At 38.6% G+C, this 27158-nt stretch overlaps 1 protein-coding gene across 2 annotated transcripts in view; it reads right to left on the reverse strand.

The window, feature by feature from the left end:
* Positions 1–274: 274 nt before the first annotated feature.
* Elavl2 (ELAV like RNA binding protein 2) overlaps positions 275–27158 on the reverse strand; it is a 63644-nt gene continuing 36760 nt past the window's right edge. The window contains exons 3-5 of one of the 2 annotated variants that reach the window (XM_059254525.1): positions 13779–13932; positions 10251–10476; positions 275–3080 (exon numbers count right to left, since the gene is read on the reverse strand). In XM_059254525.1, the coding sequence (XP_059110508.1) occupies positions 2753–3080; positions 10251–10476; positions 13779–13932 (708 nt within the window). In that variant the 3' untranslated portion in view covers positions 275–2752. Of the gene's footprint in view, positions 3084–10250; positions 10477–13778; positions 13933–27158 lie in introns of both variants that reach the window. The other variant, XM_059254524.1, reaches the window with a different exon arrangement.

Here is a 27158-nt window from a genome sequence, read left to right on the forward strand (position 1 = left end):
AATGCATCTGACAACTAACTAAAAAGAGTATCATTCAGTCACGGTTTTCGCTTTTAGGGGTTTTGTTTGGTTTGGTTTTTTTTGGTTGTTTTTTGTTTTTCCACATTCTCCCTTCAGTTAACTTGTCTTCTGGATTCTTTCAGGTAGCACAGCTTTCAGCTAGAGTTCTAAGAACACCCCTGTTTTATTTAAAGATTTTTTTTTTTTTACTAGACTGAGTAGAGGTGCCCCATAACCCAGATGTGTTTAAAGATACACCACAGTTCTTTCCCTTCAACTTTGTTTATTGATGTACCGAACATGAAAAAGCACAAAGAATTCAAACACAAAAGAAAACATGTACAGCCTCTTAAATACTCAACAGAATATATTTTCTATTCCAACAGATGTGAATTAAGTCATACTGTACAACTTCAAATAAATACCAGCCTTACATTTTATTAAGTGCTCTGATAAACACTGTAAAGTGAAGCACAATTTGCATGCCCTCTCATCAATGCCTTGGTTTGCTACAGTAGTACAGGAAAGAAGCGTGTAGCTGCTGTTTTCCCACAAGGGAAACCTTATTTTTTTTTTTTAAGTATATACATGTATTTTATTTTTTTATTTTTTTAACGCAGGTTAACTCTGACAATCTAAATGCACCTAAGGATATGAGAAAGTGCTAAGCCAATTGAGTTCTGAATAGCATTGAGTGGGTCAGCATGAAAACTCGCTTACTCACTTTAGCACGCGCCTCACAGTATATGTACTGTACTATACTGAAAAATTTTATAACTACAATTTTAAATAATAAAAAATAAAACTCAAAGCAACTGCAAAGATAATGTACAACTATGTTATGCATAGCACATTGCCTGTTCTAAGGGGAAGCATATGAGCATCTCAGTTTATACAAAACGCAGGACGTAACTATATAGTTCTCAGTGCATCCTGATGAAGGCAACGGTTGCCTTCAGCTTTTTTGAAAATTTATTATAAGCTAGATGCTAATCAGAAAATATTTTGTATTTTTTAAAATTTCTTTCATACATGGTAAAGACTTATTTTATTATTTCCCCAAATAGTGGTTTAAGCATCATACAAAGTTAAATTTCAATAGCATACAGATATTTATGATTTTTGTATGAAAAATGTAAGGAAATTTGTTCAAAACCTATGGTTATACTCATTTTTCTTTTTCTTTTTTTACCACAAACATATTTATAAACGAAAATGTAGCATCACCATAAACAGCTGAAGCTAGACTATCTACAGACAGAATTAGCAACGAATCTGATGCACTGTAAATTCAAGTCCTCAGGACAACAGAAGTGGATAAGCAAGACCTCAAGTAACAATGTTAATGCCATTTACAAAGGAAAAAACTGATACAAAACATTCAAAACCTGAACATCACTTGATATGTAAGGGAAAAAAAATAAAATTAGCTGAAAGGTTCATAAACACAAGGTCTTATTTACATCACACAAAGCTCAGGTGTTAGCCTTAAACGTAACTCTCAAAATACCTTCAAATATATCCAACTCAGATCGCCTTTGCTGACTTGCTGCAGTACAAATCATGTGCAACATCTTATTTTCCTTAAGACAAAACAATTCTTCAAACGATACTGCAAGTACATCACTAAACACCATGAGCTCTATCTGAAGGGATTTCTTTAGGAAGAACAGATTTTCCCCCATCTCTTGGTAATTTAAATTTCTTGCCTGCTCTTATATATTCTTTTGTAAATTTTTTTTATTTGTTTCAAAATCACAAATCAATGTGAGCCATCTATCACATAGCAACCAGGATGATCAGACACCCCACTGGTGATTACGAAAATGAAACCAGCAGTGTTCCCTCACTGACTCAATTCCTCTCATACAAAGATCTCAAAAGTATTTTTCTACATCATAAATCTTTCTAAATTTTCCAACCTTTGCAAATTTCCTGGTAAATTTTAAAAGCTCACTAGGTGTCATATGAAGAGATTTCTCAAAGTATTCAAGTCAAAATATTTGTTCCAGGACCAGTAAAAAGTTTCTCCAAATTTTCTTTTTTATAAAAATAGATGCTTTTTTTAAACCCACATCAAAGAGGCTCTTATCTCTTTGGCAAGGTACTGCTTTACGAAAAGTTCTCCAGTATTCTTACAATAAGCGTTTATAATGTCACCCCCCCTGCCCCAGCCCAAATCAGAATTACAAAATAAATACTGTTTGTAACTTCATAAATAAAAATGTAAACTTCAAAATACTTTTCTGAGACATAACGGCAATGCTTTAAATGTAAACCAAACACAAAGCTAATTAGAGAACAAAAAGAAAAAAAAACAAAAAAAGAAAAAGAAAAGAAAAAGTAAGAAAAGAAAAGGAGGTGGGGAAAGACACAACCAACTGAAGAGTTACAACACAAAGCCTCAATATTTACTCACAGGTTCAAGGCAGTTATGTAAAAAGAAAAGCAATGTCTTCCCTTAGCTGAAACACTTTAAAAGGTCCACCTTCTTCAAAGAAGGCAATAGAATGCAATGTGACAGGTAAAAACCCTGTACCTCTTGTCCATATTCAAACATAAAAGATATTTAAGAAGTTTTAATTCAAATACTAGCAATAAAAAATCTCACATAGTTCTTAGGATGCTAAGTAGTCATTTTATCCCCATCTCAACACTGACTTACAAAGACATTTACTAATGTATAAAGTTTCTCTTAACTTGCTTTTGTTGTATAGTTTTCATATAGAAATGGACTGAGGACAAGAGCTCATTAGGCTTTGTGCGTTTTGTTTGTCTTAAAGGAGACCTGCAGTACTCTGTCTCCTAGACGGTATCCATTGAGGCTAGCTATCGCCATGGCAGCCTCATCATAGTTTGTCATAGTCACAAATCCAAAACCTTTGCATTTATTGGTGTTAAAGTCACGGATGACCTTCACGTTGGTGACAGCTCCAAAAGGCCCAAACATTTGCCACAGGATACTTTCATCTGCATCAGGAGCCAGGTTGTACACAAATATGCACCAGCCTGTTCCAGGGTGCCCAGGAATATTAATTCCAGCCAGACTGGTCATCCCATCAATCGTCATTGGTGAAAACCTACTAAACAAAATAGGAAACAGACACACACACACACAAAAGGAACATAGATTGGTTATAGCAATGGGTTTAAGTTCCTTTCCCTTCTCCATTTCCCCAATTTAGCAATTCCCCTCTCCCAACAGATGTATACAGCTACTGGATGTGTCAACCGAGGCTCTATTTGTGGCTTGCAGGGACAGACAAACAATTCAGGTATTGACAGGTTATGAAATGACCATTATCTGCTGCACTGAGTAACAATTTACACAATGGCAAAGAAATCTAAAAACTGCCTTCATGAATTGAACAGGACGGGGAGGGGAGAAAAACCAACACATAACATACACATGCTATAATGTCGCAATGCAATCTGAAACAAATAATGACTTTTTAAAAGACTAAGTGGTATAAAAATATTCCATGAGTCAAATGTGCTTCAAAAGCAGCTTTACAATAGGCTATACATGCAAAAGAAAACCCAACATAAATTTATGAGGGTGGAAATATTGCTCCCCAAATCAAACAAATTAATCAATTGTGGGAAGGGATTATGAGTATCATGAACCTGTGTCATTACCTCTTCACTCCATAAGCCATATTGAGCAGATTGTCCAACCTGCAAAACACACATTTAGCAAACTTCAATGTTTAATTTTCCCCCTTGAAGTTCATGAAAGCTAGGCTCATTAATGCCACCTTCCAAGGGGATAATTGTGCATAAAATATATGTGATGTCTCAAAACACTGGGTCTTTGACCATTCCTGAGAGAATGGGCACCCACTGTGGTAGAACACTGGCTATCTCTACAGGGTCAGTGCAGCAAAGAAAAAAAGCAGTGGTCATCTGAGGAAACAGCCAGAAACAAAATGTGAAGGCGCTAGAGTAGTTAACAGGTGACTTCCCACCAGCCAAGTTCTAAGAGTGTCACTGGAGCTGATCAGCACTTTTACAAACTCCCACACTTCTATTTGCCTCAATTCCATTGGTTCCTGAGGATACTGAAGCACACAAAGATTAGCCAGCTAGCCTAAGTTCACAAGGCTAGTCACTTCAGAGCAGTTTGATCTTTAAAAATCAAACATGTAGAATTATAAGCGCATTGAATTTTATGGACAAACATGGCTTTATAGAATTTGTGCCATCCTGCTTTATCATGTCAAGAAGACTATTAGAGTGCCTCAAGTTTCTAGATTTTACAAATAAGTTACACATGAGGAGCAGGCATGTCTAATGCATAGCCATACAGCCACCCAACTGTGAGAATGCTCCCCAAAGACAGCCCTAGGTCAGAGGGGAGGCACAATTATGCTGTCTTTTAACACCTGTGAAAGGCTAAGTGGGGTGGGTATCAGCTTTGGATGTCCAACCCAAGCACACAGCAGAGCACATAAGAAAAGCAACTCTTCTCAGTTTTCTAAAAGCCAATGTATCCCTTCTGGTCTTTGAGAAAGAATGTTGTCCTTGCACATCCTAATCTCAGCCTCCACTGGGCATTTGTGTGTTTTGAAAAAAATGAAAAGGAAGAAGTGTTGAGTTGCTGTAATGCAAAGTGTAAGACAAGAGTACAAATCGCAGTGGCACGAGATCTTCCTTCATCTGTTTGGGCCTGCCATCTGCCACGACCCTCTCAAATGTACCACTTAGCACAGACCACTAGTCTGGACATTGCATGTTTAACACATACCTAATGATTATGTATAAAAGCAAAGGTTACCAAAATTATCATCCACCACTTAATATAGGATGGAAACTACCCAGAAGGCAGACTGGGTGAGAATATTTGCACACACAAAGCATAGAGCAGGTGTGAAGAGTACAGAATGTCAGAGGACTTTGTGTTCTGCAGAGTGAAGATGAGTAAAGATGCCATGCCTTTATATACAAAAAAACCAAGGTTACAAACACCAGGAAAAATGAATGCAAATTCGCAACACCAATCACAAAGCGATCTGATACAGAAAAGTTCATCAACTTCCTGGAATGATAGATATGAAATGCATTTGACAAATGGCACCTGTGGGACAGATGAACATATTGGAGTCCCTGTTCAAAGTGACTAAAGGATGAAATCCAGAAGCTCCATTTTCCCTCCACCCACTTAGAAGACAGCAACCAAACTCCCAACATAGAATTTCCTTTAAATGTGTCTGTTTTTAAGATAGGATGGAAACCAAACCTGCCATGGGAGTAGGTTACAATCACTGAGGGAAAGACATCTCAGTTCCCAACTCTATCCCATTCCACAATCTCTAGGACATCTAGGACTTTTGCAACTAGGCCTCTGCAGACCCTCAATGGGCCTCATAGCTGCCCAACCTGTGGAGTCTTATATGGTTCCCTGACCTTCAATCATCTCCCAATTTTAGGGGAAATTCAGTCCTTGGGTATTTAAATCTCAACACTAGCTCTCCTTCCCCATCAGCAGGGGTGTGAAATACTGCTCCTAAACAGCCCAGGCACAGCAGCTTGCTGACTACATACGTGCAGCCAAAACACATTTCCCTTGTTCTCACTGCCATAAATCTATATGTCCCATCTGAATCTAGGGAAGGCAGTGGGCACTTCATATGGACATTAAGCAGCCTTTGTGCAGCAGCAGGTAGCACATTATAAACTGTGCAGCTAAAGGAGAAAATGTCATAGTACCCCTGGCACAGCTGTCATACCTTCATGCTATGTCCTACAACTCAAGGACAACTTTCATACACGATCTCCTGAAAAGGAAGGTAGAGCCCAGTCTAGTGGTCTTTGCAGTAACTGGGGGACACACACAGACAAGGTGTTCCACCATAGGAGTAAATGCAAGGAGTCAACTGCATGTATATTTTGCTATTTAAAACCAGAATGTTCTTAAATTATATTTAACATATGGACTGCACCAATATCTACATCTACTCTCCAGGGTATCTGATGCTTCCCAAGGAAGTCTGAGCCTTTCTGAGAAGGTGACCAATGTCACTCCCACCCAATCATTAGCTGGGATATAATCCACTTTACAAATAACACATTATTTGGAAGACTAGATAGAAACCTAGATTCACTTAAGACATTCTTTAGTTAAAGAAAGACTCCCAAGAGAAGGGAAATTGGGTTAAAGATGATTCAGTGAAGAAAATTTAAGGAAAAAAAAAAAAGAACCAGTTATTTCTCTTACTTCCTATAGAAACTGCATCAGGAGGCTAGACACAAGTCAATTCAACATCTCTTACATGCAGTCAGGAAATTCAAAGTGATAAATATTAACACTATGAATCTCACTTAAAGCAAGATCTCATTTACTAAGATACTTTATGTAAATATATTAGTATAACAATTATCAGTACATTTCTATATTTGGTAAAGAATATATTTCATCTTTATCCTATCTTTGTATGTTTGATTAGAATTCAGAGTTTAAAGTTCACTGACTATAGAGGCACAAGCCATGTGCACATACAAGTGCACAGCAAGGACATTTGGTAACATTTCCTATCACCAGGATAATGTAATTCAGATTTTACTAGACAATATTTTTAATAGAATCTTCTATCAGCTAGAGCATTTTCATTTCAAAGCTGGGTATTTACAAATACAGCATAAAACTAAGGTATCTGCCTAATTTTCAAGCTATTCAGCTGGTAGGTTAAGGAAAGACCATATTGAAAGGGAAATTAAAAAAAATCAACTAAAGTCAGATATAATATGTGAAAAAGACAGTAAGTAAAAAACACAATTCTAGACACTGGAAGAATTATGAAACCTCTCCAAAGCATAAAGCAATAGTTGGCTTGAAGTTAACCAACACAAGCTCATCAATATGTTCCCTTATCCAGTCACATGGCATCATGTATTCTAAGAATGAAGAAAATAATTCGTGAGGCTTGATGTCTTTGTATTCCAATATGAGATCAAGCTAATGCAACCGGCAACATGCCTGAAGCTCAACCCAATAGCTGATTCCAGGCTCTTCAAAAATGCAAAGAGACACACAGAAGCAGACACATAAGCCACTGCCCAGATCACACTCAAGAAAGTTAAATCTACCTCACAAGAATGAATAAGAAAATTTTGTATACAGTTTAATTTGGATAATCTGTACTAAGAATATTCTTAATGGACTGAAATTACAACATGTATTTAAATAAATAGTCTGTCTTATTTTGAAAACTATAAACACTTCAATGAGCTCATCAGATTAGCAGTGTTCATGTTAAAATAATTCTAATTATCAATACAGATTGAGCCATAAACCTCATAAGCCCACTTTTAAAGTTAATCCTTATTACATGGAATTTTACATTTGTATCTTCATGAGTACTAAAAGTCCGTTCACTGTTAATATAACTTGTATTCTCCAGTCTCTCTCAGCTGCTAAGGTACCAGGGTAACATAAAAATACACAATGAGTTTTCTAAAATTCATGCTGGGAAGTGGCAAACTCAAAGCAAAAGCATCATAACAACAAGTACTATGAAGAAATAACTGTAAGGAATTAGACCTCAACTACAGAAAAGAGCAAGGTACCAACAAAATTTCAAGTCCTTAATTCAAGTGTCTCAAAAACTCAAAGAAGATCAACTTTTATTTAATAAAACAACGTGAGGAAATTCAAGTTAATGACAGCCAAATTAAGGAAACCTTTGAAAAGCACCAGTCACACATCACAATACATTTGGATTGTAGAAATTAAGACTCTGCTTCTACCAATACATAGTCTATATCAAACACATTCTCTAGCACATGGGTAGTTCATGTTTTACCACTTAGAGGTGCTAGGGGTAAGGATGAGCAGTGAGATGAGGGAGAGAGCAGGAATCTAAGGAAGGAAAAGTCTGTTCTAATTCCTGATTGCTCTCCATTTGGCGCTCACCAGGTAACCTGGTGGTAGCTACTCCTTCGATGCCAGCCAATTGATGACAAACTTAGATTGATAAGAAGGGCACTGCACAATCCAGTCCATAACTCCTAGTGATCTTCCTGCCTCAGCCTCCGGAGTAGCTGGGACTCCAAGCTCAAACCTCCATTTCCTGTAATCTTCCTCACTTACTATTACCAGTCTTTCCTTTCAACTAATGCCCCTTATTCCTTTCTTATACCATATCTTTCTATAAGGGCCAAACAATCTCAAAGGTAATGACAATATATACTGTTAAAAGTTTTAAATGTAATCATGAGGACAACCTTGGCAAACTTTACCCCATCAAAAATAAAAGGCACGGGGCACCTACAGAAGGACAGGAAGATTCAGTGAGGATGCTGTGGTGCCAAGTAACCAGCACATGTTGCCCACATAAATGCTAGCCAGTGATCAGGACTCTCAATGCTATCTATGGTCCTCTGGCCTGGTCTTAAGAGTCTAAGAGTGCTCCTCTAATAAATAGCAACCAAACAAAACTACAGCTTTAATTGAAAACATAAAACAACAACCTAGGGCAGTACAGCTTTCTTCTAAAAGCAAACTAAAACGAATTGGGAAGGATGACTAGAAAACACTGTTAAAATGAACTGGATCTTGACTGTAATATATTTTAAAATACCAACAAGAGAATAGTCAAGAAAGATGACAGAGAGAGGGCATAATCTGGCACTGAAAAGGGGGGCTGTGAGATTTCTTTCTGCAGAAGGAAATAATCAAATAGCCCAGGTGCCTTTCCTCTCCTTCAATTGCCAATATTTGTCACCAAGGTCAAAGGTGATACACATTTTGTTTTTCCCAATGCTTTTTCTCTCAAAATTACAGCAGCTAAACTCACTGAACCAGGAAGCTGGTCATCTTTGTCAACACAGCCTTACATAATGCTATCATTCTCCCAGAGAGAATGCTAACCTAAGTAGGTATTCAACCTGGCATTTACAGAAAATTTCTTTTCACACCTAAGTATCATACTTAAGTATTTTTAGAAGGAGATATTTTAAGTTGATTTTTTTCTTCTCTTTTCAACACTCCGATACACCAATGGGGAAAATATATGTGACTGGGGCTAGAAAATATGTAAGTTAAGTCCTCTAGCATACAATGTTTGTGATTATGTGTTTTGGTCATTAACTATTTTGTCTCAGGAAGGAAAGAATAAAGAATTACATGTACTTATTATAAAACATTAGCTGAGGAGTTAGATGCAATGTGGTCATACCATACCATGTGGCCAAATGGTATTTACAACATCCTGGGAAATAAAAACTGGGTGACTTGTTCATAAAAATCAGATGTCATTGTTTCTAACTGAACCTCAAGTCACTCCTTTTTTCATATTCAGAAGATATGCTCCGAATGACTCCTGGTCTGGTTGTTTATTCAAGGACTAGCTAACTTGAGAACTTGGGGTATTTATGCCCATTAGTAACTAGGTGCCTTCTTTGAGTTAATGAATCAGTGAATAACCACACAGAGGCAGAATCCAGACTGCCACTACTTTCTGTATGGCACAGCAAATGACTTTTAGATTTTTAAAGAGCTGAAAATAAAGGAAGAAAAGGAGAAAGAGGAGAGAGAGAGAGAGGTGGGGGGAAATGGCAAGGAGAAGGGAAAGAAGGAGGAGGCATAGGTGTAAAAACCATGACTCAGAAAATTTAATGACTCCTCTCCGAACCATTAAGTTTATCAATCTCTAAACTGTAATGAAAGGAGAGAGGGGGCCACTTTTAGAAGCTTAGGGCATTCACATAGTTCACATATATTAAACAATGTCTACATTATGAAACAAAGCTAACTGAAAGAGCTCAACTTAACAGCTCAAACACAAAAATTCTTCTCAAGAAAACAGTAACAAAAGGAAAACTGCACATCAGACTTCACGGTCTGTGGGTCAGGTTTTCTCAAGCCATGCTTTGGGCCCAGGCACCTGTGGCTACTGGGTATCCTGTATGCTGCAGGATGCTCAGCAGCATCCCTGGACTCTACCCACTTGATGTGAGTCACAGCTCCACCCAAATTATGCCATCACAAATGAGTCTACACTTTGCCAAATGTCTCTTGGAGACAAATCACTCCTGGAGGAGAGCTGCTCTTGCAGTTAATTGTCCTCACCTTCAAAAGTTGCTATTTCCCCAAGTATGTTTTCTCTGTGCCCATTAAAGAAAAAGAAAGAAAGAAAACAACAGTAATGACAAACTCAAAGCAGAGATCTTGTTGATACAATTACTTGACAGTAAACCTGCACATTCTCCTCCAGTTTAGTAGCTGGGCACAAGAACTGGACCAGACTTACCTAAAACGCTGTGCCTGCTGAGCTAGCGGTCCTGGGTACCTTCTGTTTGGAGACTGGTACAGCTGGGAAAGGATGGCCTGATTGGTTTTTTGGCTTGGATTATTAGCAAACTTTACAGTGATTGGCTCTGTGGCACCAGGAGGTTTCTGGCCATTTAGGCCTTTGATAGCTTCTTCTGCCTCAATCCGCTTGTCAAATCGAATAAACCCTACACCCCTTGATATGCCTAAGGTAGATTTAAGTAAAGATTTGGGAAAGAGGGAGCAGGAGAGGGGAAGAAGAGAAGAAAGGATAAATTAATTTTTCCTTCTCATGAACATCTTTTTACCCACATATAACATTTGCCACAAAAATCACATCAGGAAGAAAATTTTACCTTAGCAATTCAACTTAGAATCTCAATTTTCCACCCTTTTTAAATGCACAAAATGACCTATACAATGTGAGTTCTCACTATCTATCACGTGCTTTTCAAGAAGCTAAGAAAGCACAAAGCACATAAATCCATGCTTTCTTTCCCTGCATTCCCTCCTGCCTCCTGTGCTCTTTTAGTAGTTACACCAACTGTGTGCCTGAGTTCCACTTTTCACAGCATGCTATCAGACAGGCAGCCCCTTCCCTTGAAATGAGAACAAAATCAAGCATTTGCTGAAACACTCTAGAGCAGATAAGCTCAACTAAAATTCTAAGTAATACATTCATCTTAATTACATCATATAGCATATGAAGGTCTCTCAAGAAAACAAAATCTAGACAGGCAGTGGTGGCACACACCTTCAATTCCAGCATCTGGGAGGTAGAGGCAAGGCTGATCTCTGTTTGAGGCCAGCCTGGACTACAAAGCAAATTCCAGGACAGTCAAAGGCACAGAGAGAAACCCTTTCTTGAAAAAAAAAAAAAGAAAAAGAAAAAAATGAAAAAAAAAAATCTGAAGAGGGTCTTCACGTTCTCTGAGCTTCCCCATGCTTTCCTTTAGCTTTATGTTACAGAAGTAATGTTGCATGGAGTAAAAGGCAAAAAAAAGACATGGATTTTCCAAGTTAAATCAGGAGACCTGCAAGCTTCCTAGCACCTCAAGCATCCCTCTTAACCGTGGAAGGCCATTCTCTGTCTAACAACAATGGCAAAGCAGGGCATAAACAAAGCTTTTCTGGTTTATTAGAAACAGCAGCGTGACTCCCAGCCCCTTCCATTTAATTTTCATAGGCAGGTGAGCAGATAATCACAGCTGGTCAACACAAGGTAAGCAGCTGCAGAGAAATGCCTTCTTGGCAACCAACCAGAGTCTCACAGTACCAGGTTTTGGACTAGAAGGTAGGAAAGTATAGATAATTCAAAGTGGGCCAATAAAGAAAGGAAGGGCTACTGAGAAAACCTAGACCATCGTGACTTAAAGCAACCTCAAAAAGACACAGGGTCTGTTTGCCTTACAACCAAGCCTGGACAAGGCTCAGAATTTCCTAAGGTAAATAAGGCATTTTCTCCATGTATGCTTCTTCTGCTCTCCTCTGTCACTTCGCCCTTTTTGTACAAACACCGTGCATTGTACAGGGTAAACTGGTGGCTGAATACCAAAACTTCTGGGTTTCATTTCTCTTCCCCTCCCCATTTCAGGGAAAGTGTATGTTTTTCTTGATAGTTGTAAGGATGAAGTAGAAATAATTATAAATATATCCTTTCATTTATCCACTGGCTCCTATTAAGAACTGACATCTCAGCTAGCATATTTCCAGCTCTCAGCAGGCTGAGGCAGGTGGTTTGCTACAAGTGTGAGATGCCAGCTTGGCCACAAAGTGAGATCTTGAATTTCAAAACAGAAAAATGGAAAGAAAGAAAGAAAGAAAGAAAGAAAGAAAGAAAGAAAGAAAGAAAGAAAGAAAGAAAGAAAGAAAGAAAGGGTTTGAAAAAAAAGAACAAAACACACAGAGAGAAAAGGAAATAAAATACTAAAATTTTTGGCTGCTCCATTAGGAAAGTACAGATTAAAAAATGGCATCCTCACAGGTGGGGCTACTTAAAGTTTGTGTGTGTGTGGTGGGGCAGGGGGCTGCGTATCCTCAGGATTGAGTACATTTGGAGGAGGACCCCAGAATTTCTAGTTCTAGCAAAGTTCCAGCAGGCTGCTGATGTCAGAGGTATGGACCCCACTCAGGAAATAGTAAGTCTGTCCACTTGTCATCCTTCATACTCAAGAAGGGCCATCACTAAAAGGAAGAGGCATATTTCCATGTCACAGATGAAGCCTACTCTCAATCCACCAACTTCTCATTAAGTACAAAATTCTCTAAAAAAAAAAAAAAAAAAAAAAAAAAAAAAAAAAAAAAAAAAAAAAAAAAAAAAAAAAAGGTATTTCTGTTGTTCAGAATAAATCTTGTTTGTTATGCTTGGACTTCTATTTAGCCCCCTTAACAAATAGTGTGTGTAACACACCAGTATCACAGAGAGAATCAGGAGGAGAATGGACTGGCTATAGCAGCCAATGCCCTGTGTGTGTCTTGTGCGCTCTCAGACTTTCTCATGGCAGCACAATCTACAGACCATTCTCCCAGGCAAGTGTATACACTGTTGATTCTCTACCCAAAAGCCTATGAACAGCACTTCCTGTGAAGCCAACTAACAACACAGAATGGAAAAGCAGACACTCTGGCCAAGTTTACAACAAATGAACTGATCTTCACTTGAAGATGAAAACTGTGGCCTGATTTTATTCTGGGGTTAATCTGCTCCATTCTTACAATAAAAACTCATACATTGTAATATACGCTATCACAAGAAGGCTGGCATGGAAATAAGGCATTCCAGGTGACTTTCCGCCCTCTCCTTTTCATATTTCTCTATATTTAAAATGTTTTGCAAAAGGACAAGTATTGCTTTTATAGTAGGAAACTGTATGTGTACCTTGTTTTAAAAATCTGTAATCCAATCCATATTGCTAGCTTTCCATTAGCTAACAGTGTTGGCAGAAGTGCTTCTTGTGTATAAAGTTCTAATGAACATCTTATTCTCATTTCATTTGGTCAAAAGTTGCGTTAGGCATAAAACAAATTGCTACCACTCAAAATCTCATCCTCTTACATCTGCCTCTACGGTACAGCAGACCCTGGAAAACTGCCTCCATGGCAATTACCAGAGTGGATTCAGCCTCATCCTTGCTCAGAGGACCAGCTGCATACTGCTGCAGTAAATTTTGCTTTTCACAAAAATAAGATTGTTTATAAGGAAGATAGGGGCTTTTTTCACACAGAGGCTTGAAAATGAAGATTATAGCATCTATAAATTTATTACAAGCCATGAAACAGGCTTCAAACCTGCACCTTCAGGGTGGAAATGACTCAAGCTCGCTCACTCCACTCCACAATCTATTTCTGTCCATGCATATTTATGAACAATTCCAGCAGAAAATTGCATTTTCTGGCCCACATACACCTTTGATGTGTTCTAGAGGCAAGACTGCTATGTGAGAAGACAGAATATTTCACAATCTGCCCGTCAGAGGCCCAAGACTATCCAGAACCACTGCCCACTTACCAGTGACCTGGTCGACAAGAATGCGAGAAGTAATGATGCGCCCGTACTGTGAAAACAGCTGCTCCAGCTCCTTCTGGGTCATTGTTTTTGGAAGCCCACTGACATATAAGTTGGCATCTCTGATAGAAGCTGAACTTGGGCGAGCATAGGAAACCTGAAAAGGGGAATAAGGTTAAGCATACTGGTATACTCACTCCTTTCAGAAACCCAATGCCTACCTTGACAACTGCTCCATAAGGGGCAGAGAGCAAACACTGGCCTTAATGTAAGTAGGATGCTGTTTATTCATTGGGGGGGGGGGCATTCCAGGACAAAAAGGAAATGCTAGTTCTCTGTGTGAAGAGAAGATCTGCTCCAAGCATATCTGTGAGGTCTCGAACCAGACCAGTATCACACACAGCATGGTACACTAATGGAAGCAGGCTGTCCTCAGCGGGGCCAACAGGAAGCAAGAGATGTGCGAGCAATCATTCCTAGTTAACATATTTTGAAGTCATCAGATACATTTTTATGACTTGTTTTCCAGCCTCTACCATCTCTGGATATGGTGGGATCCATTTAAAAATATGTAGTCTTTATTAGTGAAGGCTTTCTTATAATTTATGCCAATGCCACTCACACATAAACTCTTAGAGATTTAAATACATTAAGGAGTCATAACCTTCTTTGTCCATTGTCTTGTCATCCACAAGTTTTCATAACCTTCATTTTTAGACCCCAAGTGTTTTCACTGACTTTATCTAATGTCCTCTCAAAAAAACCTTTAAAATGTATTTTAATTTTCATATAATAATATATTATTTCCCCTCCCCCAGTTCTTCCCAGATCCATCCTTTCTACTCACCCAACTTCACACTCTTTCTCTATCTCAAAATAAAACAAACTAAAAAAACCCACCATACTAAGCCAGAAGAGGCCATAAATATAAACAGAGAGTCCCTTTTGTGTTGGCCAATACTCCTGAGCATAAGGTTTGCTCTGGAGTGCGGTTGATATACCCAGTGTCACTCCATTGGATAAAAATGATTTTCCCTCTCCCAGCACGTACCAACTACAAATAGCTTCTTGGTTAGGGATGGGACTTTGGGCTTCTTTCTCTTTTTTCTGTGTTGGTATTTGTCTGGCTAGAACTTGTGAGGGTCTTATGCATGCTGTCACAGTCTCTGTGATCTATGAGTTCTTACATGTATCAGCTCTGTGGTGTTTCCTTGGAGCTGCCCATCTTCTCTGGCTCTTACAACTTTTCTGCCTCCCTTATACTTAAAGTCTTTTAATGAAAGAATCCCAAATTGTACAAGATGGAAGACAAAAAGTCTGTATTAGTTTATAATCATCACTATTCGGGTCTTGCTCATTACTGGATCCTTAACGTTTAGAAATGACCAGAATGTGGTCAATGCAAAAATATTTGCTAATACCTCACTGATCATGTCAGTCCACAACACCACACCATAGCAATTTGTGGCACAGTCCATCATCTCATCTAGATTCTTGCCCAAACTGAACTCCATACCTGCTTTACCCATCATATAAGCATTATTTAGACAGCTATGGGTCCCCTAAGTATGATCTGCAATCATACTCCATTTGGTTTGACTGTGATCTCTTCAGGAACGGCCAACTACACAGACAGAAATTTTGCAACATGACCTGTCGTCTACATCATTCAGAAAAATAGCCAACACATCTAACTTTGGGATTGACTTGCTAGACTAACACAATATGATTATTTATGCCTGATCATGTTATTACCTAGTAGTACCCACCTTTAATCAGGCTTATTACTCCAATATAGAATCTTTTATCAAAACTAGTATTTTAATAACTAAAGCATCAAGCATTTTCTTTTTGGTTTATGCCTGCAGATCTCTCTTACTTTTAAAAGGAACTTTCTAGGAAATAAAACAAAAGAAAGCAGGCCAGATTTTATATTAATTTATGAAGTTCTTGGTATCTTTTACCCTTGTCCCAACAGAGCTTACATTTAATACCCCCATCCTTATTTAATCAGCTTGCTCACGAACAACTGAAAATACAGATACTGTTCCAAGGGCTTATTGGAAAGTCACATTACACTGTCCTGTCCTACACAAAGGAATCTAGGACAGGAGCACAGAGAAAATATTCACATATACTCTTTTCCGTCTGCTCCTAGCTACTTAGTAATGAACACTTGTAAGTACAAAAGAAAAAAAGGGGGATTGGGGGAGAAAGACTTAAAGTAACCAAAATAATATAAGCAAAAGTTCAGCCTTGAGACTTCTGTACCTATGATCCCACAGCCACTGAAGTATGTTTGAATCCAGTTGTGTGAATACATGTCTACGGCTCTTTTCTAGACTGATTTGCAATCATCTAAGGAAGCTACATAATCCAGCACTTGGTCCACTTCTAAACTGAGGATTGCATAGCTTTATTTCTATGGCAGGGAGCCAGTCAGCAGTCACTGTGCTCTGGACCATGTGACTGAAATGCTCTCTTTGTGAAAGAGCCACTGGCCATGGGCTACAGATCAAGTATAAGCATTTCTGCATTGTTAATGAGTGAGGAAGCAAAAGGAGAAGCCAACAGGAGGCTCAAGCTTAGCAAAAGGTAGGGAGTGCCACAGTGGTGAAAGGCGACCCCTTCTCCAGTGAGCCTATTGAAAGCTAGGTTCATTTCATTACAAACCCTGTTAACTTGGGACAAACGCCTTAATCCTATTACATCACATAAACCACAGAATTTTACCTTTTTAAACGTAGTTCTTAAGAATAAACAAGTACTTTTTAGTATGCATGGCATTCTTAAGTCTAAAAATTGGGGTGGCTGTGTTACAAATTTTATTCACCTCTATGTGCATCTGACTATGTCAAGAAAGACCTACATGATTAAGTTTAGAGTAACTGAGTCCATCATGGCTTTCCAAAGTCATTTACTCATGCAGTGACATTCACTGCTTTGTACATTTCAGACATGTGTGGGTGAGGTGTTTTAAGTTATCCTGAAATATATTTAGGATAAAGGGCTTATATTTAGTGATTATGTAAAAACTGAAAGCACACTGGATCAGTTGCCCTCCCCTCAATGTCCATTCTTTTGTTTGTTTGCTTGCTTTTGTCTTTGTTTTGTTTGGCTTTGAGACAGGACTTCATTCTTTAGCCCAGGCTGGCCTGAAACTCACTATGTAGCCTAGGCTAGCCTCAGACTTAAGTCAATCCTCCTGCCTCAGCCTTGTGGGTGCTTGGTTTGAGAGGTGTGAACATCCATAGCAGGCTTATATACACATTTAAATTCACATTATTTAATTCCAAATCGTATCTAAAAAGCTGTAAGACAAATCTTAAAACAGCATTTCCCTATAACGCTGTCAAAGAACTGGTTTCCATTACTATATACAGACTAGAGGTGATGGATTACACGAAAGCCCATGATGATAGAAAATACTGCTTAACAATAAAATCACGTTCAGGCTTAAGTTTTTGCCAGATATAAAGCATGATCAAATAGTTTTCTTTCCATGCCTTCAACTACCTCATGAGGCAGGCAGGACACACACATAAAAGAAATTAAGGCTGGCAAAAGAAGTAAAGAGACAAATCCCATGCCTGAGGTCATGTGCAACTGCTGCTGAGTTCTGGATTCACCAACTGATCTTCTTGGCCCTGTACTTTTTTCTCCTGGTCCACTTTCTTTCCACAGTGTCACACTATTGGAACTAGTTTGTCAGTTCACTTGTAAGAGTTCTAAATTTTTAAGTAACTCTAGATTGTTTCTTAAAACACCATGTATAAACTAAGCAAAGATAGCAGAAAAGATGTCACTAAACCAAAGATATTTTTATGTCACATGCATTAATGTATTTCAAAGTAGCTTTTCTTAAGAATAGTGGTTACCAGTTGAGATTAACAGCAAAAATTGCACATCATGATTAAAATTGGTTTTATTACATACTCTAATCCACATAAATAAAGAACACTATCCCTAAGAATTTCCAGAAGTGTAAGAAAAAGCACCTGTGCTGACCCTTCTCCCATAACGTACCAGGTTCCATCCTATGCCTGTAAGTTTCTCAGAACTAAAGCAGCCTCTTTCTTCTGCACTGTCAGGAATATCACTGTCAACAACATCCTGACTTCCAAGAAAAGGAAAACAGTTCTTCAATCTCAGAGGATTATAAACACAAAGTACACTTCAGACCACAGTGGGAACCCTTGTAGAAGGATGAAGATGTTCATTATGGGAACTTAAATCAGTTATCCGTCCAACCTACCTAGTAAGTATCAGCAATGGTCACCACTCTGATTTTTCTGTCACTTTGGAGTTGTATGGATGCCTTGCATCAGCACTCACCTAGAGAACCACACTGGGGCTGGCTCCATCTTCAAAGTGTTAAATACACTTGTGGGTTTTTAAAACTAAATTCCCTCAGAGAAGACTAAGTGGGTTTTCTATACATGATGAATTCTGTACTAGAAATACTTCAATACAATGAATCTCTGGCATAAGTCCTAGTGGGGGCCAATAGCGTCTTCAGTAAATGTGAGCTGATCTCCGATCTACAGTCACTGGATTAATATATGGGTTTGTATTTTAAATTTTCACTGCCATTTAAACAGGTGAATATTTAATGCTTGAGGAGCAAGGTTATGAAATGTCAAAACTACTAAGTGAAGGATCTAATTTAAGAGGCAGCCAGAGCGTCTGCAATTTAAATATTTAAAGATGATACAGGGAGTACAAAATCTGAACACCAATCTGCTTCCAAGATAGCAATTTAAAACTCAGGTTTATTCTGGAATTTCTCACAAGCCTACAAGTGATATAATAAACCAAGACAAGCAATACTGAGGCTACTTGAGGGAGGAGGAGAGGGGGGGAGCAGCAGGCAGAGATCCTCTAGCCAATGGCTTCCAAAGTGCTCTTCAAATGAGATTACACCGGACAAACAGAAAAAAAAAAAACAAAAAAAACAAACAAACTTACCAAGGTAACTAGGTCTCAAAAATGGACTACTCTGAAACACACTATATTCTTTGTAATTAAAAACCCATTTCTTCATCACCAGCTAAAACTAATTACACATTAAACATGCAAAATGAGTAACACATATACTAAGAGTGGGCTGTTGAAACACGTTAATCAAAATACACAGATTAAAAGAAAACAAAAATATCTTACCAGGGTAAGAACTGGTACTTCATTAAACATGAAGCTTAATACCTTAGAACATTATTGCACTCTACAGAGCCCCATCTGAAACAATTCTGTCCAAAAGCACTATTGGCTCATCTCAGATTCATCAACGGGAACACCAGAAATAGTGATGTTAATACTGGCAGATTAAAGTGGTATGATCCACAAATGAACAAAGCAATCCCTTTCTTTTTAAACTATGAACATCTGAAAAATCACCCACTGACAAGATCATCAATGAACAACTTTTATCATTTGTCAACTACTGACCCAGAACTACAAACATTAAACTTGAAAACTAGATACTTGACACTTTACACATTTTTTAAAAGCCTTATTCATTTTCTTCTAACTGAAAAGAGTAGGAAAGGTCATAATTATGCCCATTTATGCTCCAAGTTAATTGCTGTTCATATCATAAAGCAAAAGCCTGATTGGGACTATCTGCAAAAGTGACCATTATTAAATCCAAGTTGGCTCTCGGTGTAGTAAGTGGAAGCAGAGGTCCTATGACAGCATCATGGCTAAACAGCTGGCTGCTGTGTGGCTTCCTCCTGAGGGACTTAGAGCACACAACAGAGGGATTCAGCCTCAGAACACAATTCAGGCCACAGACCTTAAAATGTACCCAGAGGGAAGAGGTGTGCTTTGATCAGCTTCCAAATGCAAAATGCTACCAGGGGCACTTCTCAAAACACACCAAGCATATGCATATCACAGTCCTACATTACATTTTCAGGAAGGGCATGCTTTCCCACGGGTGGCAAATGAGAAAGGCTGACAGTGCAGAATAAAGACTGGCTCCAGCAAATACGTTGGGGCTGAAAGAAATAATCACTTCTAGCAAAAGGCTTATAAAGCCTTACACATTAGTGTAGTTACCCTTGATATTCCATGATACAGAACTTAAAAAACACTACCAGTAGAAAAAATATAGAATTTCAAGTTTTATTTAAAATATATTTGTTCAGTGTTTTGACTAATAATGACTGCTTCAACTCAACTGAGTTCAGAGATACCAGGGAATACTTTTGATGGTGTTATTCTCTGTTTAAAATGCCTAGAGCGCTTCCTATTGCTTTTAGAGTAACCTAAAATTTCTTGGACCTTTACACCCAGGGCACTGAGTACTTTTTCTATATAAATTCAGATAACCTACAGTTTCCCTAGGCTTCCTGTTCCCCTGCTTCTCCGTGTTAAATAAAAGCTGCTGCTTTAACTCTCCTATATTTCAGTCATCTCCAACTTCTTGCAGGCATCATCTATTCTACTACTACATAAAAGCCAATGCTTGCCAGGCCCATCCACCACTGTAGTCCCAATCCCATGCTTCATTACCTGTACCTACAGTGAACTGGTTGTGCCGGTCTCTCAAACACTGACTGAAACAGGGCAAGCCTTACTATTATCCTGCCTTATGAGTGACATGACTCCTTAAAATAAGGTAATAACCATTATACTACTTTACATGCATTGGTATCGACCACACATCTATTCGGATGAACATGGTATGAGATGATCATGTACTAACTTGGAGAGTTTATAAAACCTTATTTAAAAGTTAAAACAAGCCACAAATCTGATATGGAATGCCAAAAGTTCAAAGTGTGTGTTACCCACAGAAGGGACTGACAATTCTATTAAACATGATTAATGAGAAGTTATAGCTCTTAAATTGAGGATTTAAATCCCTGAAAGAAACAATCTTCAACAGAAAAACAGTGGGGTGGGGGTGGGTTTAATGTTGGAATAAAAAAAGATCAGAGATCATTTAATTACATTTCTCTACACTTAGAAAACACAACTGTGACACAGGAAGACAGTAGTTTGTTCAAAGACAGAGAAGCGGGTGTTCCATCCAGAGGTGTGACACTTCGATCCCTGCATTTTTTGTTTTCTAAATTATACCATTTGTTGAAACATGGTCTCTGTACTCACAAATAACTGGTAAAATGCCAGTCCATAAGAGGATGAGCAGCCACTGCCAAGGAGATACCTGAAGAGATGCTCTAAGAAGTTATGGAACTTTGCTTTGATATAGTAATTATTCTCCTATGTACATATAGGAGCTATGAAACATGGATGGCAAGAGGACTCAGTGTGTAAAGCACTTGCCATTCAAGACTGATGACCTGAGTGCAATCCCTATAATCCCCACAAAGGTGGAAAAAGAGAACCCACCCCACAGAGTTGTCCCCTGACCTCCATGGATGTGCACACATACACAGTAGTGATAATAGTAATAATACATTCTTTAAAATATGAAACACAAAGGGAGTGACTCAATTAGTACAAATACAGAATTTCTTCTACTATTAAAGCCCAAGATAAATTTAGGTTATGTGTGGAAAAAATAATTTTTGGAGGCAGGCCAGTAGAATAAAAAGAAAAACTAAGAATCTTGACATTTCACCAATTTACAGCAATTGAAATACACCTATAATAGAGGTTCTCCTATATTAAGTGCTTCTGCCTTTTGAAAATCATGCAGCATTTAAAAGAAAGACACAACTGGTTGTTTACACTATGGAGAATTCCCAAGGCCTCATAGCAGTTTTAAATTTCATTAAGTAAAAGTCAAGGCAATTGACCTTAGCCAACATAAAGATGAAGGTAAGAGTAAGAATAACTGGTCATCAGACTCTGATAAAAGATAATAACTGAGAACGCTGAATGACCAAACAAAAACAAAAGCATACTGGTTGTACGGGTTGTGCCAAGCATACTAGCAACTGCAGAATTGACAAATGCAGGACTAGAGAGATGGCTCAGAGGTTAAGAATACTCGCTGCTCTTTCAGAGGATCAGATGCTCTTCCAGGGAGGGGATCTGGGTTCAAGTCCCAGCACCCACATGGCAGCTCGCAATGGTCTGTAACTCCAGTTCCAGGAGATGCAGCATGCTTTGCTGACCTCTGTGGGCTCCACATGTAAATGTTCAAGATATACATGTAGGCAAAGCACCCATACCCATAAAGTGAAAGATAAGATAAATAAATGATTAAAAAATAGAAAGAACTGGCAAATGTGGTTTCCTATTACATATGGTATAAACTCAGCCTCTGAACGTGACACCAAGCAGCGTTAAGTGGAACCAATTCCATCCAAGCATATATGGGCCGTGGTGAGGGGCATGCTTCTATCTTCTCAGTTATGACAGCTGGTATAGAATTCTGGCCCTTCACTGTTGTTTCTTCTTGGCTGTAGTAGGCAAATAGCTTAACGAGGACCTTTCAAGGTAATAACAGCAAACAGCAGGTATGTGACCAAGACAGTCCCAAGACACAACAGAACACAATGTCTTCCAAGTTCCTAAGGTATTTCTGCATGTGAAAAGTAAGTAAAAATGAAACTGAGTATTGCAATTCCCAATTGATATTAGCTTTCAGATAAGAAGACACAGTGAGAACAACTTGGCATATGATTTTTTTTTTTTTTTTTTTGGTTTTTCGAGACAGGGTTTCTCGTGTAGCTTTGCGCTTTTCCTGGAACTCACTTGGTAGCCCAGGCTGGCCTCCAACTCACAGAGATCCGCCTGGCTCTGCCTCCCGAGTGCTGGGATTAAAGGCATGCGCCACCACTGCCCGGCGGCATAAGATGTTTTAAGAGGACAATGGTTCAGATACTACGTAAATAAGACTGCCAAAATCCACTGTAATGACTGAAGTCCGTGCTTCAATACTACATGCATTTTATAAGACAGCAACAGATGGAGACCTAGTGACACGTAGGGAAGGAAACTGCCTTACCACAAGCAGAGGCAACATCCAGAATCGTTTTCAGGGGGAGAGGGGATAAAGAGTATAGTGGGGGAAGGCAGGGAATCTTGCCATGTAGCCCAGGATAGCCTTATGCCTATAATTCTTGTGCCTCAGCTTCCCAGGTACTAGAATTACATGTGATGTGTGCATCACCACATGAGTCATGCCAAATCTTCATGTGAGACAACAGAAGAGTCTGACTTGATAGTCTATTTCAAACCAAACTATTACACATTAAATATCTCATTTTCTTAGTCCCTCCTGTATAGTTGCCAGCATCTACATCTAATAAAAAAAAGGTACAAAATGAGAAACAAAGGCTAACTTTAGAGGGCAACAGTAATAGAAATAATCAATTTAACAGAGGAACATTCAACTCCAGATTAGGGCTCTGTGTATGTTTCTGTGCACAGGATGGGTTGGTTCCAATTCACTACACAACCAGCTGCCTAATGTTTCAATGTGATTTCCCCAACAGGATAACTCTAGCATATGACACAGTTCATAGCATAAATATGCTATGACAATGTTCAAGAGATTTAAAGGGAGAACTTGGTATTTAGTAGTGGGATTTCTGTGTGAGATGTCTTCAATGCTGCCAAGAATCAGCTGCCTCAGAGCTTCTGCACAGGGAAATGACACTACTACTCAGAGCTTTTTGTAAGTTCTAAGCTCCTACAGGGCTGAAATTGATTCTTCTATGTGCCTATTTTACAGCCCAGCCACCAAGTAGACACTCTAGAATATGATGAGTAGATATAACTCAGGGACTTGTGAAGGAGCTACCTGTAAAGTACCTCTCCAGCATGATGATGAGAAGTTGTGATATTCAGAGACTGAGCCAACAACCAGGGAGCCTGCATGGGACTGACCTAGGCCTTCTACATATATGTGACAGTTGCATAGCTTGGTCTACTTGTGGGACTCCTTACAATGGGAACAGGGGGCAGTTCCCACTGCTTTGGCTGGCTCTTAGGAACATATTCCTCATACTGGATTGCCTTGCCCAGCCTAAATACAAGGAAAGGTGCTTAGTCTTATCATACCTTAATATGCCATGGTTTGCTGATACCCATGGGAGGCCTGCCCTTTTCTGAACAGAAACAGAGGAGGAGTGGAGGGGAAGGGGCAGGTGGAGTGGGGAGGGAATGGAAGGAGAGGAGAGAAGAGAAACTGTGGTCGGGATATAAAATTAATAAATTAATTATATTTTTTAAAAAAGTTGTGATTATTTGCTCAAAAATGCCAAGAAGATTTTTTGGAAGTTTGATATCAGTTTAGTAGTTTACACAGCAATTTTCAGGCCAACCAGGACTACATGAGACCCTTAAAACCACTACCATGATGTACCTTTAAAAAGTTATCTCATACATCCAAAGACAATTTTCTAACAAATTATTTTCCACATATCTAAAGGGAAAACAATAGTTTTCCCTTCAGATATGTATTTTAAAATCTGCAACCCAGGACAGTGAGATGTCTCAGTGGGTAAAGCACTAGGCATTAAACCCAAAGACCTGAGTTCAACCTCCAGAATGCATATAATGAACAGTGATAAACCAACTTCTACAAGTTCTCCTTGGAACACTACATGCATGCTGTGACATGTGCATGCCCCCTTCCCAACATATACACATTAATTGTCTTCAATTAAAAAGTATCTGCATATACAAAAGTAATAAGTAAAATTTTTAAAATAAATATAACTTCAGCTCCTTCTCTTTTATTGTAAGCAAACCACACAACATCCAAGACAATGTTTGAGGATCTGAGGTAACTCAATTTAAGAGTACATGTAGACACACTTTCATGCAAACAGTTACAAAACTATTTTCTTTCCAGAGTGGCCTGTCTATAGTAAGCCTCAATCAGTATAAACTGTGCAACCATTTAAAACAACAACAAGCAAATGAACAAACAGAAAACTCCCATCAGTTGCAGGAGACATTCTGGACTCGTCTACAATACTTAGCCTTTAAATGAGACAAAGTGAAAATTTGTGTGAGAGTGACATTCATGTGCATGACAAGTGGGGGGGATTTATATAAAATATGAAATGCTTCCCACAGAGCTAAAGGAATTTCTCCAACATGTTTTTTGTAGATGTGATTGAAGTTATATGACTGTGAGAAATTTATTCAGTACCTATGGGGATAACGCGAAATATTATTGAGTGTTTGATGACTTAAGTCTACAAAGATAGCTCTCTCTCTCTCAACATGATCAGACATTGGAGAATAACCATGGGAAAGCTTTCTTTAAATGAACTGATTTGCAAGACTAATAGTCTCATTCAAAGACGAGATACGCCATTCTCCAAATGTCTATTAGACACCTGAGCTGTATATTCTCCCAAACTGCTTTAACAGAAAATAATTACTGTACTCCTAAAGCTTTTCCTGTGGCAGTTGTAAAGATTTTACAAGAGAGGTTTTATAGAATACATGACAACCTTCACAGGACAAAAGAAAGAGATGGCATCACAGCCATTTCTAGAACATCTCCAGAAACTTAAGAAGGGGGCAGTGAAAAGGGAGTCAGCCACCTTCGCCTTTGTTCTGAGACAAAGCGTCCTCTTCAGACCTGACTTCACCTTCAGAATCCCATCCTGTGGTTGGTATTTAATTACACAGAATGATCTGGCACCAGGCCCTCTCCTTGGGTCTCGCTGATTGATAGCATCAATAACACTCACTAGCTGTAATTAACCTTCCAAATAGTATCCTCTTTGCTGCTGGCCGATCAATGTGCTTTAATACTCAGAGAACAAAGTACAAAGGTGAGAGGTGGTTTTAGCCTTCACCTTCACAGTTCACTTGACTTTGTGGGCTAGGGTAGTTTGCAGACAATGCATACTTCACAATTCCCTCAAGACACTGCTTAGGGAAGAACACTATAAAAAAAAATTATTTGGTTGTGACAATTTCTTACAAATCTTTGTTTTTGCAAATATGAGCAGGCTTTTGGAAAACCTATATACTGCTTTCATGTAGCTGTGGGGCAACATTCAGTTCACAGGTCAAAAGGTTCTAAATTAAGGTTGCTGACAGTAAACGGTTTCTTTAAAAACTATTTATAGTATGCTACAGCTCTTATGATAATGGAACAAATTGATATTTGGGGGGAGGCCCTAGGCAAAAAAGTAAAAAAAAACAATCAAGATACTAAGGAAAGGTGAAAAGAGGGGTGATGGGGTGATATGAACTTAAAATGAATTACAAAATCATCTTTTATAACATTAACATTGGAATAGACCACCATTAAGAGCCATCTTAAGTGCATGGGCTCTAAACAACCACAAAGGATACACAGGCAACAAATAATGTTGTTTCACTTATGAAGTACCTGATGATCTATAAATATCCTGAAAAGGCACCAACTATCAAGAGTGTGTGTGTGTGTAAACATCTATTGTTTCTTCATTAAATCTACCATTTTATTCATTCAATGCATACTGCTCTGCCATGAAAATCATTTAATACAACACATAATGGAGATCTTGCTGTTTGCATCCATGTTTATTTGGAAATAAGCATGAGTATATCCAAACGTAAATTATAAAGGCTCATTAACCCAGGCTTCTTAGGTGAGATTACTGCCTAAGAACCACTTGTGACAGCTGTTAGAGTAACATTCTCCTTGGCTCAGGTCTGCCGGTCAGTCAGTAACCCTTGGTGGCTATAAATCTGTGTTTTATCAACCACTCCATCCTACTGATCCTGAGGAACAACAGAAGTTCTGACAACCCCTCATCAGAAAGATTTATAATCCATACTGTTCAAACTCTGGGCCTCATTTGCTAGGGTTTCCTGGAGAGCTCATAAAATTCAGAGCCACCAGGTCCTACTTACTGTCCTCTAATGTTAGTGTCTAAATGAGATAATTCCCATGTTGCAACTTAGAAGCATTTATAGGAATATAAATTGCCAACAAATGCAAAATTGCAGAAGTAAAAGTAAGTTCATAGAATCCTAAGCTTTTCCAGGATCTCAGACTGCCTGAACTTGGCTCTTCTGAGCAAGGAGCCCTGCAGCCTGGCCAAATCCTGGGAAACCGTGAAATCATAAAACTGCTGTTGTACTCAGCCTCACAAAGTGTGTGTGTGTGTGTGTGTGTATGTAGGAGGGTACCTTTCCATGTCTCCATAAACTTTCTAGGAAAGAAAGGAGGGCTGTAAGAATAAAACAGGCAGGAGACATCAAATTTCTAAATACAGATTAAGTAAAAAAAAAAAAAAAAAAAAAAAAAATTCATGGAGACTACTATTTTTCTGAGTTACTGGTTTCCAGGACCCAGTATAGTTTTGTTTCTTTCTTGTCACTCACTTGAGAGCTCTTTGACACTCATTAGGCATCCCAGAGCCTAAGCAGGAAGGATTAAACTCCCTATTCCTGTGGGGGGAAGTAGCTTTACATTAATGACCAAGGAGAAAAAAAAAAAAAAAG

The sequence above is a fragment of the Peromyscus eremicus genome, chromosome 2 (genome assembly GCF_949786415.1).
Source record: "Peromyscus eremicus chromosome 2, PerEre_H2_v1, whole genome shotgun sequence".
NCBI lineage: Eukaryota > Metazoa > Chordata > Mammalia > Rodentia > Cricetidae > Peromyscus > Peromyscus eremicus.